Source organism: Ostrinia furnacalis, unplaced genomic scaffold (assembly GCF_004193835.3).
Source record: "Ostrinia furnacalis isolate ACB-3 unplaced genomic scaffold, ASM419383v2 OfSCF0694, whole genome shotgun sequence".
NCBI classification, from domain to species: Eukaryota; Metazoa; Arthropoda; class Insecta; order Lepidoptera; family Crambidae; genus Ostrinia; species Ostrinia furnacalis.
In genome coordinates this window covers 1097556-1114345 of record NW_021130933.1, presented here as the reverse complement: position 1 = coordinate 1114345, position 16790 = coordinate 1097556, and the positions used below count along the sequence as shown (strand labels likewise).

The 16790-nt window shown below is 42.6% G+C and overlaps 1 protein-coding gene across 12 annotated transcripts in view; it reads left to right on the top strand.

Moving 5' to 3' along the window:
* rock1 (Rho-associated protein kinase) overlaps positions 1 to 16345 on the top strand; it is a 33247-nt gene extending 16902 nt beyond the window's left edge. For 6 of the 12 annotated variants that reach the window (XM_028300035.1, XM_028300038.1, XM_028300040.1 and 3 more), the window contains 8 exons: positions 609 to 766; positions 1354 to 1555; positions 5045 to 5089; positions 8262 to 8485; positions 9281 to 9438; positions 10360 to 10485; positions 11226 to 11439; positions 11984 to 16345. In XM_028300035.1, the coding sequence (XP_028155836.1) occupies positions 609 to 766; positions 1354 to 1555; positions 5045 to 5089; positions 8262 to 8485; positions 9281 to 9438; positions 10360 to 10485; positions 11226 to 11439; positions 11984 to 12077 (1221 nt within the window). In that variant the 3' untranslated portion in view covers positions 12078 to 16345. Of the gene's footprint in view, positions 1 to 608; positions 767 to 1353; positions 1556 to 5044; positions 5314 to 5900; positions 6059 to 6750; positions 6877 to 8261; positions 8486 to 9280; positions 9439 to 10359; positions 10486 to 10748; positions 10786 to 11225; positions 11440 to 11983 lie in introns of those variants that run through there. The other 6 variants (XM_028300042.1, XM_028300043.1, XM_028300037.1 and 3 more) reach the window with 4 other exon arrangements.
* Positions 16346 to 16790: the final 445 nt, after the last annotated feature.

The window sequence follows — 16790 nt, the reverse complement described above, 5'->3', positions numbered from 1 at the left end:
CGTCAGTTCCAAGTCAAAACACGCGCGGTGGATACCAAAATTTGAAAAGGTGGAAATTACAGCTGATTTTGACAGATCCGAACTTTCCCGTGAGAGTGAATCTCAATAACGGAGTGAGTTTCTCGTAGTGTTGTAAGTTTTATTTGCTTTTGCAACAGTGCCGAAATATCGGAAACTCAAAATTAAGGTACATGGTAGCAATCCCGTCAGTAATAATACTTATCACCCTAGTTATAAAGTTGCATTGTGCTTGTCAGGAGGTTGACGGTCGAGACTGGCCAAGCTCATGGCCACGATGAATCTACAAATAATATAAACCTTATCAAACTAGTAATAAAGTTGTATTCTGCTTGTCAGGAGGTTGACGAGTTACGCCGCAGCGGCACGGCGCTGGCCGAGCGCGTGGCCACGATGAATCCTTACAATGGGCACATTATTTAAAAAAGGCCTTATCGCCGTAGTAATAAAGTTCAATTCTACATGCCAGGCGGCACGGCGCTGGCCGAGCGCGTGGCTACGATGCAGCACTTCACGTCAACAACAGACACATACATTTTTTAAAAATAAAACTTATCATCCTAGTAATAAAGTTCAATTCTGCTTATCAGGAGGTTGACGAACTACGCCGCAGCGGCACGGCGTTGGCCGAGCGCGTGGCCACAATGCAGCACCTGCAGGAGGAGGTGGACCGGCTCAACAAGAAGCTCAACTCTGAGATCATGCTCAAGCAGCAGGCCGTCAACAAGCTCGCTGAGATCATGAACAGGTGTGTTCTTATGCTCTTTTAGGAAACAACGGCAGACATAATGCTTTGACACTTTCCCACAAGGCTAAGGGCTCTTTCAAATTAGACGTTTTGAGACGGACGTCTGTCGTGCGTTTGTAGGAGCGCACATTAATTATTGGTAATTGTAATTTTTATTCCAACGCAGTTGTCATACAATTTTCAGTGTGTGGTCCAGCGAACGGACGACAAACATCCGTCTCATCATCATCATCATTTCAGCCACAGGACGTCCACTGCTGAACATAGGTCTCCCCCAATGACTTCCACATCGCACGGTTGGTAGCGGCCTGCATCCAGCGCCTTCCTGCTAACGTCCGTCTCAAAACGTCTTAATTTGAAAGAGCTCTAAGTGATGTACTGTGAAATAGTTGAGGGATAAACATTCCCAGTAATTTCTGTAAAAATTTTAAGGGAACGAACTAAGTACTTCTCTGTGAGCTGTAATTCCTCGCCCGGAAATATTAATGTCATCTTTAAATTTTGGTAGTAATAAATTAGTATTGAGTATGGACGAAATACAATCCACCAGGCACGTGATAGGCACTCACACTTCATTATTGTTACAGGAAAGACATGAACCCGGCCACTACAAAGAACAAGAGCAAGATGTCGGTGCGCAAGGACAAGGACTACCGCAAACTGCAGCAGGAGCTGACGCGCGAGAAAGAGAAGTTCGACCAGCACACGTCGAAACTACAGCGCGATTTGCAGGACTCGCAGCAGCAGCTGCTTGAGGAGCAGCAGACGCGCCTGCGCCTTGCCATGGAGGTCAGTAGTTAGTCGGACCTAAAGCCTTCTACACGCTAGCGTCTTTCAAACGTCGTCGTTACGTGGTCGTGNGACGCGCTTGCGCAGCACCGCAGCGAGCTGGGCGCGCGGGACGCGCTCGTGCAGGGGCTGCGCGACCGCGACCACGAGAACCGCGCCACCATCGACCTGCAGCGGAAGGTGAAGTACCTTGTGGTGTTGTAATAGGAGCTTTTTTGCAGTAAAAGTTTTTGTGTGCTGTCGACTGTACTCTAGTCGCGTCTCACGAGGCCGCAGCGCCAACAACACTAGTAGGTTACTGGGAGACTCGGTTCTTAATAAGCATCGCAGCGAGCTGGCTACAAAAATGTTTAGTCGAAGGTGCGGTTGACCGTAACATCACGAAGCCGAGGCCGCAGCATCAATGCTATGGTTGTCAGTAGTAGTCAATAATAGTGGGAGACTCATTTATTAATGCCAGCACCGCAGCGAGCTGGGCGCGCGGGACGCGCTCGTGCAGGGGCTGCGCGACCGCGACCACGAGAACCGCGCCACCATCGACCTGCAGCGGAAGGTGATGTACCTTGTGGTGTTGTAATAGGAGCTATTTTGCAACAAAAATTCTTGTATTCTGTCGACTGTACTATGGTCGCGTCTCACGAGGCCGCACGCAGCACCAACAACACTAGTAGGTTACTGGGAGACTCGGTTCTTAATAAGCACCGTAGCGAGCTGGCTACAAAAATGTTTAGTTGAAGGTGCGGTTGACCGTAATATCACGAGGCCGAGGCCGCAGCATCAATGCTATGGTTGTCAGTAGTAGTCAATAGAGTAGTTATTAATGCCAACATCGTAGCGAGCTGGGCGCGCGGGACGCGCTCGTGCAGGGGCTGCGCGACCGCGACCACGAGAACCGCGCCACCATCGACCTGCAGCGGAAGGTGAAGTGCCTTGTGGTGTTGTAATAAGAGCTATTTTGCAACAAAAATGTTTAGTCTAAGGTGCGGTTGGCTTTACCTTAGTCGCATCCTACTAGACCGGAGCGTTACAACACTAAGGTCGCCAGCTGTAGTCAGCAATAGCACAGAGGCCCCGGGCGTGAGATGGCGAAGTACTCTGGTCAAGCGCAGACCATGAATGTGTGACTTCACTAGTCTATTAGGGTTGTAACTTGTAGCTATGCCCATTCGTGCTGATTATAATCGCCGAAAAAAACCGAACCGTAGTAGTCAACAGGGTTAGTAGTGGAGTATTGGGAGACTCATTTATTAATGCCAGCACCGCAGCGAGCTGGGCGCGCGGGACGCGCTCGTGCAGGGGCTGCGCGACCGCGACCACGAGAACCGCGCCACCATCGACCTGCAGCGGAAGGTGAAGTACCTTATGATGTTGTAATAAGAGCTATTTTGCAATAAAAATGTTTAGTCTAAGGTGCGGTTGGCTTTACCTTAGTCGCATCCTACTAGACCGGAGCGTTACAACATTAAGGTCGCCAGCTGTAGTCAGCAATAGCACAGGGGCGCCGGGCGTGAAATGAGGAAGTACTCTAGTCAGGCGCAGACCGTGAAAGTGTGACGTCACTAGTCTATTAGGGTTGTAGCTATGCCCAACGTGGCCATTATTGTGGATTGGCGCCGAACTCTGATCACTTTCCACATTACATTACATTAAATTCTGCTCGTCAGGAGGTTGACGAGTTACGCCGCAGCGGCACGGCCCTGGCCGAGGGCGTGGCTACGATGAATCCTTACAATGAGCACATTATTTAAAAACAGGCCTTATCGCTGTAGTAATAAAGTTGCATTCTACTTGCCAGGCGGCACGGCGCTGGCCGAGCGCGTGGCTACGATGCAGCACTTCCTGTCAACAACAGACACATACATTTTTTAAAAATAAAACTTATCATCCTAGTAATAAAGTTCAATTCTGCTTATCAGGAGGTTGACGAACTACGCCGCAGCGGCACGGCGTTGGCCGAGCGCGTGGCCACAATGCAGCACCTGCAGGAGGAGGTGGACCGGCTCAACAAGAAGCTCAACTCCGAGATCATGCTCAAGCAGCAGGCCGTCAACAAGCTCGCTGAGATCATGAACAGGTATGTTCCTATGTTCTTTTACGAAGTGACAAAGCGAGAGTGACTAGGCACTTACAGGCCAGATATGTACCATGCTAGACTGCATCCCACTTAACATCAGGTGCGATTGTGGTCAAATATCTGCTTTGTTATGCATAAAAAAACAAAGACATATGCAAATTTGTCACTTTCCCACAAGGCTATAAGGGTTCTCTCAAATTAGACGTTTTGAGACGGACGTTTGTCGTCCGTTTGCAAGACCCCTCACTCTGTTGGTAATTGACTGTAATTTTTATTCCAACGCAGTTGTCATTCAATTTTCAGTGTGCGGTCCTGCGAACGGACGACATACGTCCGTCTCAAAACGTCTAATTTGAAAGAGCTCTAAGTGATGTACTGTGAAATAGTTGAGGGATAAGTATTTCCAGTAATTCCTGTAAGGATTTGAAGGGAACAAACTAAGTACTTCTCTGTGAGCTGTAAATCCTCGCCCGGAAATATTAATGTCATCTTTGAATTTAATTCATTTTTCGGTTATAGGCTCTTCACAGGCTCTAAGTGAAGCTATAAACATGGTCGAACTTGTCGACTTTTTATTCGCCCTTGTAACATTCTGGATGCATAAATTATTGAGTATGGACGAAATACAATTAACCAGCTACGTGTGTTAAGCACTCACACTTCATTATTATTACAGGAAAGACATGAACCCGGCCACTACAAAGAACAAGAGCAAGATGTCGGTGCGCAAGGACAAGGACTACCGCAAACTACAGCAAGAGCTGACGCGTGAAAAGGAGAAGTTCGACCAGCACACGTCGAAACTACAGCGTGATTTGCAGGACTCGCAGCAGCAGCTGCTTGAGGAGCAGCAGACGCGACTGCGCCTTGCCATGGAGGTCAGTAGTCAGTCAGACCTAAAGCCTCCTACACGCTAGCGTCTTTCAAACGTCGTCGTTACGTGGTCGTCTTGCCAGCGCCTGCGCAGCATCGAAGTGGCGCACAAATTCTCTTTATACTAAATAAATAAATAACGTGATCTCAGTACTGCCTAGATAGATCTAGCGTTCGGCAATCGCTCAGCGTTGTCGTCGTAGTGACACTGGGACAGCTGTGTAGGCGCTGGAAAGACGACGACGTTCGAAAAACGCTAGTGTCGGAGTTCCCTGACATAGTAGCGGACATGATTGCGTACACTATAATATTGTGCAGCGATTAGGTAAGCCTAGTGCGACAGAACTGGGTGAGATAGCGAGCTTAGTTTTTAAACGCTCCTATTCGCGCATTACAGTTGTGGTCTATAAGTTCGAACCCTGCTGCGTCACTAGCTACATTATTGTGGTGAACCTACTAAAATAATTCCGCTTACCCCTCTCACTGTTTTTCATAACATAAGAAAAACAATAAAACTTATTTACAATCATTAAAATCACCAGGTGGACAGCAAAGACGTAGAAATCGAGCAGCTAAAAGAGAAACTCGCGGCGCTGACCAGCGAAACGGCTTCTCAATCGTCGGCCGACGCGGAAGACGGCGAAACGGAACAGACCCTCGAGGGCTGGCTGTCTGTGCCCTTCAAGCAGAACATCCGCCGCCATGGATGGAAGAAGCAATACGTCGTGGTTTCCTCCAAGAAGATCATATTCTACAACTCGGAGAATGACAAGCAGAATACTACGGATCCTGTCATGATATTGGACTTGAGGTTAGTGTAATGGCGTTAAAATATTAGAAAATGAATAAGATTCGTTATTTCAGAGTCAACCAAACATCGATTGGTGGAAATCGTAATCGTAAAGTTTGATTCAAAAGTAATTTCTATTTTCTACAAATAAATACTGTATTGGTGTGTGAGTTGTCAATCTACAATTAAACACTCATCGTTTCGAATTGACTGAAAGGCCTCTTGAAAATAATTTCATACAGATACATAAAAGTCAGTAATGTTTGAATGTAGCGTCACGTTACGTCACATCAGTTGAAAGCCTTACTTCGCTTTGCAGTCTTTTGTCACTTCAGCCAGTTGGCGTCATGTTAAACTTTTAGTGTAGCAATGTTTCCGCGTCAACACACTCAACATACCTTCTCCTTGTATTTTATTTTTCTTATACTTAATGAAAATATCGCCGCGGGTAAAACGCTTAGTTATTGCAAAAAGGTTTGCGACCCCATTCAATAACAAGTATTCCATGCAAAATATTTTGCTGCAGATGAGTGACGCGACGTGTCATAATTATGTGTTAATACTCAAAATATCCATGGGCCCTAACAATGACGTCACTATCCCCACAGCAAAGTGTTCCACGTGCGCTCGGTGACGCAGGGCGACGTGATCCGCGCCGACGCGAAGGACATCCCGCGCATATTCCAGCTGCTATATGCGGGCGAGGGCGAAGCACGCCGCCCAGGGGACCCGCAAGATGCGCCGCCCGATGCCCAGGACCACGCCGGTATGTGAAAAATATTCTAGAACTAGCGGCCGCCCGCATCTTCGTACCCGTGGATCCCGTTTTACCCCCTGTTTCGTAAAATCCTTTCTTAGCGGATGCCTACGTCATAACATCTACCTGCATGCCAATTTTCAGTCCGATCCGTCCAGTGGTTTTGGGCTGTGCGTTGATAGATCACTGTCAGTCAGTCACCTTTGAGTTATATAATATTATTTAGATATTCCAGGGTTGATGCGCATCTTCCATATTGTAACGGCGAGCTTGCGCTAAGCTCTATGGAAGGTTGCGATGATGGGCGTGAAAGGAAACGCACATATTTTGTGTCATTTTTAGTAGTGATTATGAGACTTCTAGCGCGACGGGAGTAAGCAAGAGTGTGTATAATTTTCAAACGCGTCCGCGCATTACGGCTACATTGTCTTTTTGAAATTTTTGGAGTACTTTGCAAACGATTCAAGGAGTGGTTAGCGAGTGTATCAAAAGCTCATCGTGACCCCTCTGCCGCCTCCATACGTCTCTCGTTCGCTCGTAATACCTACCACAGTTCTACCGGCATTAACCGCAGAATAGTCGCCATTAGATTTTTTTAACCATTCTCTTTGGATAGAAGTAACAAACTGGAGTTGCTGACTTTCGTTCATGCGTCAGTATTATTTTTTAACTTCACAATGTAACTGATCGTTTTCCCGCAGGCAACACGGTGCAGCATAAAGGCCACGACCTGGTGAACATTACGTACCACATCCCGACGGCGTGCGAGGTGTGCCCGCGCCCGCTGTGGCACATGTTCCGCCCGCCGCAGGCCTACGAGTGCAGGCGTGAGTATGATCGACAATTTATTATTTACTAGCGGCCGCCCGCGACTTCGAACGCGTGGATCTCGTTTTACCCCCCCTTCATCTATCTTACGCGGTTCAGATTTTTTCATACAATTTTTTTTCCCGCTAACTCCCGTTCCCATGGGAATTTTGCAATATCCTGTTGTAACTAAGCTTTAAATTTACTAAGGTACCTGCATGCCAAATTTCAAGCGTTTATCTTACGCGGTTTAGATTTTTTCATACAAATGTTTTTTCCCGCTAACTCCCGTTCCTGTGGGAAATTTGCAATATCCTGTTGTAACTAAGCTTTAAGTTTACTAAGGTACCTGCATGCCAAATTTTAAGCGTCTAACTTAAGCGGTTTAGATTTTTCATGCAAAATGATTTTCCCGCTAATTCCCGTTCGCGTGGGAATTCCTGAGTATCCTATAACCTGCCCAGGAGTATGAAGAATAATGAGGATCATTTCGATTTTTAGCTGTGAATGCAGATTTATAGGGCTAAGAAATCCTTAATACACAGTGCAAAAATTTTTGTTCTACGACATAAATTGACGAAGTTATGGCCAAATTACTAAAAAAGTTCACTGTCCGCCCGGCGCGGGGACGATGACGTCATTATATCCGATCCGAACGCTGCCGGCGTACTGCGTGGAGGGAAAATATTTTTTTCTAGCCAAATTATCAGTTTTAGAGAAAAATTTGTAATGATATTTATTCATCAGAATAAAGTAAGCTATCGATAGGTAATTTTTAAAAATGGAAATTGTGAAAAATAACGCAAAAAATCCATACGCTCATACGATTCAATGGCACGCAGAGACGCGATTGGGGTCTCCGCGGTGGTATATTTGGCGATTTATTCAAATAAAGTGTACATAAGTGTCGTTAGGGTCATATCTTCTTCCAAGTAAAATATAAAAATGTATAAGTATTAATTAATTTACTTCTAACAATAAGGTATAGCTGAGGCAGATACACTCTGCCTAGGCTACAACTACAAGACATTGCTATGAAAATCATTTCGATGTACACTTAATAGCTTAATACCTACCTGTTTTTTAGTTTTTCTGAGTTAAACCTACGCACCTACCTACCTATTCGCCGTTCCCATGGGCGGGCCAGCTGCTGCAGGAAAGGATAGCCGCTCCGTGCTGGAAATCTATTTAATCTTAGCCTAGAAGCTGGGTATGACTACCCCGCCCCTCTCCTCTCCCCAAGTCATAAGCTGGGCATGACTTCCCCCTCGGCCAGAAGTTGGGTATGATTTACCCCCCCGGCCCGAAACTGGGTATGACTTGACCCCTCCCCCTCCCCCGAGGCCAGAAGCTAGGTAAGGCTTGCCCCTACCCCCAGGCCATAAGCATAAGCTGGATATGACTNGCGGCGCTGACCAGCGAAACGGCTTCCCAATCGTCGGCCGACGCGGAAGACGGCGAAACTGAACAGACCCTCGAGGGCTGGCTGTCTGTGCCCTTCAAGCAGAACATTCGCCGCCATGGCTGGAAGAAGCAGTACGTCGTGGTTTCCTCCAAGAAGATCATATTCTACAACTCGGAGAATGACAAGCAGAATACCACGGATCCTGTCATGATATTGGATTTGAGGTTAGTGTAATAGCGTTAAAATATTAGAAAATGAATAAGATGCGTTATTTCAAAGTAAACCAAACATCGATTGGTAAATCGTAGTCGTAAAGTTTGATTAATGTATTTTTAGCGCCTGTCAATAGTAATTGCTATTAATTTCTACAAATAAATACTGCATTGGTGTGTGAGTTGTCAATCTACAATTAAACACTCATCGTTTCGAATTGACTGAAAGGCCTCTTGAAAATAATTTCATACAGATACATAAAAGTCAGCAGTGTTTGAATGTAGCGTCACGTTACGTCGCATCAGTTGAAAGCCTTACTTCGCTTTGCAGTCTTTTGTCACTACAGCCAGTGGGCGTGATGTTAAACTTTTCGTGTAGCAATGTTTCCGCGTCAACACACTCAACATACCTTCTCCTTGTATTTTATTTTTCTTATACTTAATGAAAATATCGTCGAAGAAAGGCTTTCAAAATTCTACAGTTCTACACTATTCAGGCAAAGCCGCGGGCGTGTGTGTGTGATTAGCCAGTGTGAGGAGGCGGAATGAAACAACCGTTTTCGAGTGCGATCTAAATGCGACTGTTTATTGTACCAACAGAATGACATAAATGAATGAGAACGAATGTGAATGAATGTGAACCCCTACACGCTTAGTTATTGCAAAAAGGTTTGCGACCCCATTCAATAACAAGTATTCCATGCAAAATATTTTGCTGCAGATGAGTGACGCGACGTGTCATAATTATGTGTAAATACTCAAAATATCCATGGGCCCTAACAATGACGTCACTATTTCCTCCCGCAGCAAAGTGTTCCACGTGCGCTCGGTGACGCAGGGCGACGTGATCCGCGCCGACGCGAAGGACATCCCGCGCATATTCCAGCTGCTATATGCGGGCGAGGGCGAAGCACGCCGCCCAGGGGACCCGCAAGATGCGCCGCCTGATGCTCAGGACCACGCCGGTATGTGATAGAAAGTTCTAGATTTCCCGAACGGTGCACTGAAACTGCACTGGAATGGAATGCCCAGTATAAAGCTGCACAAATCTTGTCACTTTTGTCGATTATGTCTAATAGACGTGTTGAAACCACCAATCAATGAGGGCTATCGTTTTTATACTTAACAGTTGGCACCCCTGGCGATTGACAGGACCTTACTCTACAGTGGCGCCATCTTGATGAGTGCAAATGCGATAGTCCTCCTACCACTTTAGCGCTCACCCGTTGGTGCCACTGTCTTCGCTACTAGCAAGTGACAGGATAGCCCTCATTCACGTACTTTTTAAAACAGTCAAAACGAAACTCTCCCATATTATTTTTATGGCAATACAAGCAAGTGACGTCACTATTTTGTCAACTCAAACTACTTTTTTCAATTACAACGCGACCAAAAATCCTGATTAACAGATAATTTAAAATTGATTAAGTTTTGAAGACCAGAATGAAGTGTCGTTTAAATATGTTGTGATTTCAAATTATTGGGGAATGGTGTCAAATTGTCTATTATTTTACCCACGCTTCCAACCAACTTAACACCAGATGCGATTGCGGTAAAATTAAAAAAAAATATCTGCCGCGCGTCATTCGAATCGAATCTTGGGAGAGCGCGATGGTGGAGGTTCGATCCGTACACATTATTTATGTTCCCTTACAATAGTCAATTAGGATTACCATATTTGAGCTCACTTAGTGCTACTGGAAAGTAAGTTCCTGTCCTTCTTTAGTGGTTAAAACAGTGCCTCAAATACGGTAGCGCTCATTTTCCCCTATCTGAGGAGAATGAGGTAGTGCCGCCTCCGCTTAGTAAGGAATCCACAAAAACTGTACTTCTCGTTGGGAGTCGATGTAACTGAACAGACCAACTGACGATATTATTGTCCTCAGGCAACACGGTGCAGCATAAAGGGCACGACCTGGTGAACATCACGTACCACATCCCGACGGCGTGCGAGGTGTGCCCGCGCCCGCTGTGGCACATGTTCCGCCCGCCGCAGGCCTACGAGTGCAGGCGTGAGTATGGTCATATAATGGTCATGTAATGTGTCCGTCTGGCTTTGAGTTGAGTAATATAGCCAGTTCCTCCGTGGTTGAGGATTCCGGGTGAAGCTCGCTTCCACCTTCGGCCTGATCGTCACTTACCATCAGGTGAGATACAGGCCAAGAGCTTCCTCGTTGTGGATAAAAAAAAAATAAAAAAAAAAATGAGTGAACATCACGTTCACGTACCACATCCCGACGGCGTGCGCGGTATGCCCGCGCCCGCTGTGGCACATGTTCCGCCCGCCGCAGGCCTAAGTATGATCAATATTGATCATGTAGTGTACGTGGCTTTGAGATGCGCTGACGCATGCGGCATGCGTGATAAAAAGAGCTTTACGTGGTTGTTTAGAAATCAATTGTGTGATGGGAAGCCTTTGATACTGGATATAGCAATGAAGAAGATTATATGCTTTGTTTTAATATAGAAATATGAAATACTACTTTCCTACACTAGCTTCTTTCGAGCAACGTCGTCTCGCCAGCGTCTGCGCAGCGCCGGTGACGTCAATACTGAGTGCCAATGTAGTCAGGCAAGCGGCGTGTTATGTGGGACCCCTCTTTAGAAGAGAGTAGCCTAATCTCCGGCTTGTTAGCAAAGGCAGGAGCCGACGTCTAGTTTTATCCCGACCTTGTCCTATCAATGCTCGTCTCTGGTCTCCACTTCACTATTGTGATCAAATCGAATGGTTTAAAACACGTGTATTATTCAGGGTGCCGTATGAAGATCCACGTGGAGCACATCAACGAGGGCGAGGGCGTGGCGGCGTGCAAGCTGCACGCGAACCGCGCGCGCGAGCTGTTACTACTGGCGCCCGCCGCGCCCGAGCAGCGCCGCTGGGTGGCCCGCCTCGCGCGCCGCGTGCAGCGCTACGGGTACCGCGCCGCGCACCACACCAACCACGACCACACCAAGCTGTCGCCCCGGTGAGTGACGTAATATTTGAACCACAAATTACTCTAGCTAGAAAAAACTAAATACGTCACCATATGAGACCCGCCTCCTAGGTACGTAACACTGACCACTAAGAAAGCTACATTCTTTTCTCAACGAAAAATCGATGTTCTCTCTTTTTTTAAGACAAAGACATTTATTTGCAAAGAATAGGTTTCATACAGATAGTCTTGTAAATAGTAAATACAAAGTAATCTATTCTGCTAAAATCCTACATTAACATGCAAATTTTTTGTCCAGAAATTCCTGACCCTCTCGCTCGACCCTCTATTTTCCATTTTCACGACTCGGAATTTATAAATAATAAGTATTTTTACAATAGGAATTTTCAGTCTACTTTCTATTTTCTTACAATCTCGTATTGAAAATAATTACAAACACAACAAAAAAAAAAATGTTTCTAATGGGTTCTATCGAATTCGAAACTCACAAATTGCAATTAATTTGTAAATATTCTAAAATTAAACTGAACATTTTAGCAAAACAATGTGCTAATAAATGTTTATTCACTTACAGAGATTCGATGCGGTCGAACTTAAAGGCGGCGTACATGAACGCGTCCCAGCGGAGCTCCACGTTGCCCGCCAACGCGTCCATCCCGCGCCAGTGACCAGCCACCAGGTACCAGACACCCGCCAGGTACCAGACACCCGCCAGGTACCAGACACCCGCCAGGTACCAGACACCCACCAGGTACCAGACACCCACCAGGTACCAGACACCCACCAGGTACCAGACACCTACCAGGTACCAGACACCCGCTCCGGGACACGCGACTCTGTTCTCTACGACGCTCGCAATAACGCCCATCACACCCGCGTGATTTACACACCGATTCATTTCGTTGCCACATTATTTTTGATAGTTTAGCTACTTTGTACTAACGCTATCAGTCGCATGGAGTTTGATTAACACGATCTACGCCGGTTAAGAATCGGATCGCGTANATCGCCAATCGAGTCGGCTGTTTTTTTCTCTTGCTCTTACAATAACGAATGAGCATGAGATCGACCTGAGTTCGCGATCATTTTTATCAGCTTTAGTTCAACTCAGACGTTACAAGCGTCAGAGCAACGTGTGGTGCATAGTTTAATGTTTTATTTTTGGATCTAATACATAATTTGCCTATTAAAGGTAGGTACCATTGAACGCTTTTTGAGATCCCTTCTTTGCGTGTGTTTATTGGAATTGGAATTGTTGTAATATACGGAATTGTTGATATTATGGACTTACAAGGAAAATTTCACTTATCAGTGGAACATGGAAAGCAGATGCTAGAATCGTCATTTCTTATTTTGAGATTATGAAACTTGATATTCTGTAAAGACTTACCAGTTTTATCGTGTAAAATTTGACAATGTCTTGTTGAAACCAGTAAAAATTGGATAAGGCTAATTTATACGACATCAACCACATCATGATGACGTACCTTTGCTTATGAGAATTCTTTTTGTGATTTCAGCCCATTACATTGAAATCATAAGTTATAGAAAATATTTATGTAATAGATTTCTGCCTATGAGTCATAACCTATGGCCTGATATTACCTAAGAACAGTCAATGTTAGGTAATAATAGTTTTATTGAAATGCGAAGTGACTTGAACGTAGTGATATTTTAAAGGAATTGTCATATATTTTTTTCGAGAAGTTATTTGATTGTTGTAATTGAAAATTTATCGTACTTCTATTTGGTTCAAATATGAAGTTACTGTATCACATGGTTACGTTTTGTGTGAGCACTAAAACATATAACATAAATGTTGAATGAATCGTGTAAATATTAGTTACATTAATAATGTTGATATTATAGTTTGTTCGCTTGTACGGTAATATGCGCGTGCCGAAGACGCGACTTGTTTTGCCACTGGCGGAGTGCTTTTGTTTGCGTGGGGCGGTAGGCGTGTTAAAACAGGCTTCTTTCATGCGCATGCGCATTCTGGTGACGAGCGCGACACGAACGAACGAAACTAGGTTATACACTTGTCAAATTAATAGCTTTTATATCCCGAAATGTTAACGAATACTTTATTTCTTTTTTTTACGCACGTTATGTAAGTTTAGTCTGCGACACTGTGCTTTAGAAGCAGCTTCTGTAACCGCATTAGACTGTTAGAATTTAAATGTTATGGTAAAGTGGAATTATAATTTTTTACAAACATTTAGTAGCCAGGCGAGCATTTCCCATGAAAATTATTTTGGTAGGTATGTTTTTTATGATTTACTTGAATTTATTTTTTTATTAACAAGTTAAGCATTTCTCAATGATAAATACATGAGCGATTTACTTGCAATAAACCCCAGTTATAATAAAATCTGTTGCTAGATATTGAAATGGAATTGAATGTCATATCACAGTACAATTTGCTCAGCAAAAGATAGAGAGAGAAAAAAGACATTTTATAGCAACAAGAAAAAGTTTGTGCGAGAAAGGGACCTAATTAAAACAATATTATGTACCTATGAATTTAAACACTTTTTCTACTACATGCACTGTTTTACACGTTTAACGTCAATAGATAGATTTGTAGTTAATGCAATCGTTCAGGAATTGAATTTAAGAATATTTAAATGATATTTACACAACTGCACTAGTTCAGGGGTTTCACGTCGGCACTTGTTGTTTCTTATGTAAAAAAAAATCTTACTAAATGTATACCACTGCAACTGTTATTCAGTTTCCCGGGAACTTACTAGTTATAAGTACAGTGCATGACGCGTTTTTGTTTGCAAACTAACGAAGAACAGTGCCATATTTTTTTTGTAGTAGACCTCCTATAGTTGCTCAAATGATAAATCATCCGCATGTTACTTAATCAAATAAGACTCGGAAGGGCTTCCTTGTTTCTCATGATCAATTATCTCTAATGAATTCGAATATACGTTAGATTTGAGCGTATAATTATATCTCAATTACTCATGATCAATTATATGAAGTTAAGCAGCCTTATGTATCTGCATTATTTAGTCATTGAGTAAAGAGCTTAATAGTGTCGCCGTTGATAATAAAACCTTTAAAATGTACATATTATGAACCCTCGTGGAATGCAAGCATTTGAAGCAATAAGATGATATCCGTCTTGTTATTATTATACTCTCTAATATCATTGTGATAGTAAATTATTGTGTTTGTATTTGTCAACCTCACAATATTGGTGCCAAATTGCTTATTCATCAACTACAGTTCAGTATCTGCTGTTACATTTTAAATTGTACAACTGTCGTTCGGATAAATTCCTCTGCTTCAATGGTTGTGTCAATAACCAATATTAGAGAGCTTAATCTATGTAAATGTACTACCTATAGGTTATAATGTACATATTTAATGTCAAAAACACCATTTTTACTAGAAATCTTGTAAAGTTATGTACAATAAGACATTTAAGTTGTGATTTTGAAGTACAAAACGTGTTGTGAGTTCATTCCGTTTCACAACTTTAAACTTTTATATCCAATGCACGGTTCACGGACTCGATATTATAACAAATAGTCTCACATTTTGCTACTACACATCTTGAAATGTTTAATATACATGTCAGTTAGGACAAACGTAGCACTTGAATTTGTGTTTCAACATTTACTTTACACATAACGTTAGCTGAAGAAAGCTAAATGCTTATCGAGTTAATAAAGTGTAGGGCCTTATGCGAATAAAATGTCTGTCCGTGAAGTGAACACTTCTGGAGCCATTCTCTTCTAGCCTGTTGGAAGAGAAAGGAACAGATAATCTTGTAAGTCAAATAATGTATCAATCCTAAATTCATGAAGACGTGATCTTACAAAGATCATTCTATAATGATATTCTGTTGGAATTATAAAGACGTCTATGGATGCTTCTACAAGCCAAAGTTATCCTGTAACGTCCTCATGCGAACGTTTTGAAAATCACAAAAGATTGATGTACGGACCGTGGCTTGTAGGTGCTTCTGGATAAACTCTATCATGATGTGAGGGGCAGATGACCGGTTCGTATACGCGAAGGCTCTGGATAGCTGTGATATAGACGTGTTTACAACACCCGTGGTGCTAAAGGGAAGCAGGCCTCAGACGCATTGTTTTAGTGGTTCTTGTTATTATCATATACATAATGCTGTTTATTATTGCTCTACAACACTGTTTACATTCCTACAATGAAAGCTATGTTGATTTTGTTTATGTTAGTTTTATATTGACTCAGGTTCAGCTCTGTGGCTTGCCCAGTTGTCGCTTTTAATATGTTTAGATGTAAGTTCAAACAATCTCTTTTCATCCATGTACTGACATACGAATTTCAAAACTACGTACTTAAGTGTTTTGCAATCATCATAGCTTTATGCTTATTTTTGAGATGCATTTTTAAATTATATTTTTATTAGGGCAGCTATTGCATTGTTCGTGTTATTTCATTCCATATTGTATCATACGTGACTTCTAATTGTGTTGCAAGTGTTCGAAAATGGTTAATTGCCAAAGAAACAAAAATCAGACTTAACAAAATGTTTTCAGTTTATTTGAAGTTATTTTAGTCTACGTTATTCTTTGCGCGATTTTCATTAATAAATTAATGTATTATTAATAATTAAAATATTGTTATCTTCTATTACTACTATGCATAATTTTAAACCTGATTTTATGATATGACACTTCTAGGGAGTATTTTTATTCCGCGTTAACGTTATAAGCGGTTATAATACTATGTAGAAATACTCCCAAATTGTCTTATGGTATACATTAAATAATGGACAATGTAAAATCATAATTATGTAAATTATTTATTATTAAATTACATCATTTCTTATAATATTTTTTTATTTATCATGCTAAAATTGTAAGTTCCTAACTAGCTAGCTCTTCATGTAAAGACAAACATCACGAGTAGCTGCGCGCTCATGTAGTTCATTTGGAATAACAGTTAAACATTAGATATGTACTCTTTTAAGGTAATTGATGAATCTTATTATTTCATACATTAATGGTTAGGTATGGAATCATTGTAGGGGGCGCCCGACTCCCGTGTCATGCAATACTAACTAATACCACGTGCCTTAGCTACGGCCCACTCCCATATCACCTAGTAGGCATATTATATTATATGTATCGATAGTAATATTATTATGATGTACATATGTTTTGAAATAAACTAATATTTTATAGATTTTTTAAGGAATTTGTATATTGTAAAGATTATTAATTTTATCATAAAATTAATGCCTAGCGAATAAGTGCTACATTTGTGAAAAATAAATAACATTTTAAAAGCTCACTGTTTTATTTTTAAAACCGCTTAACACATTACACTACTACATTAAAATTAATTAACACTTTAAATGCTTTATTAAATTAACA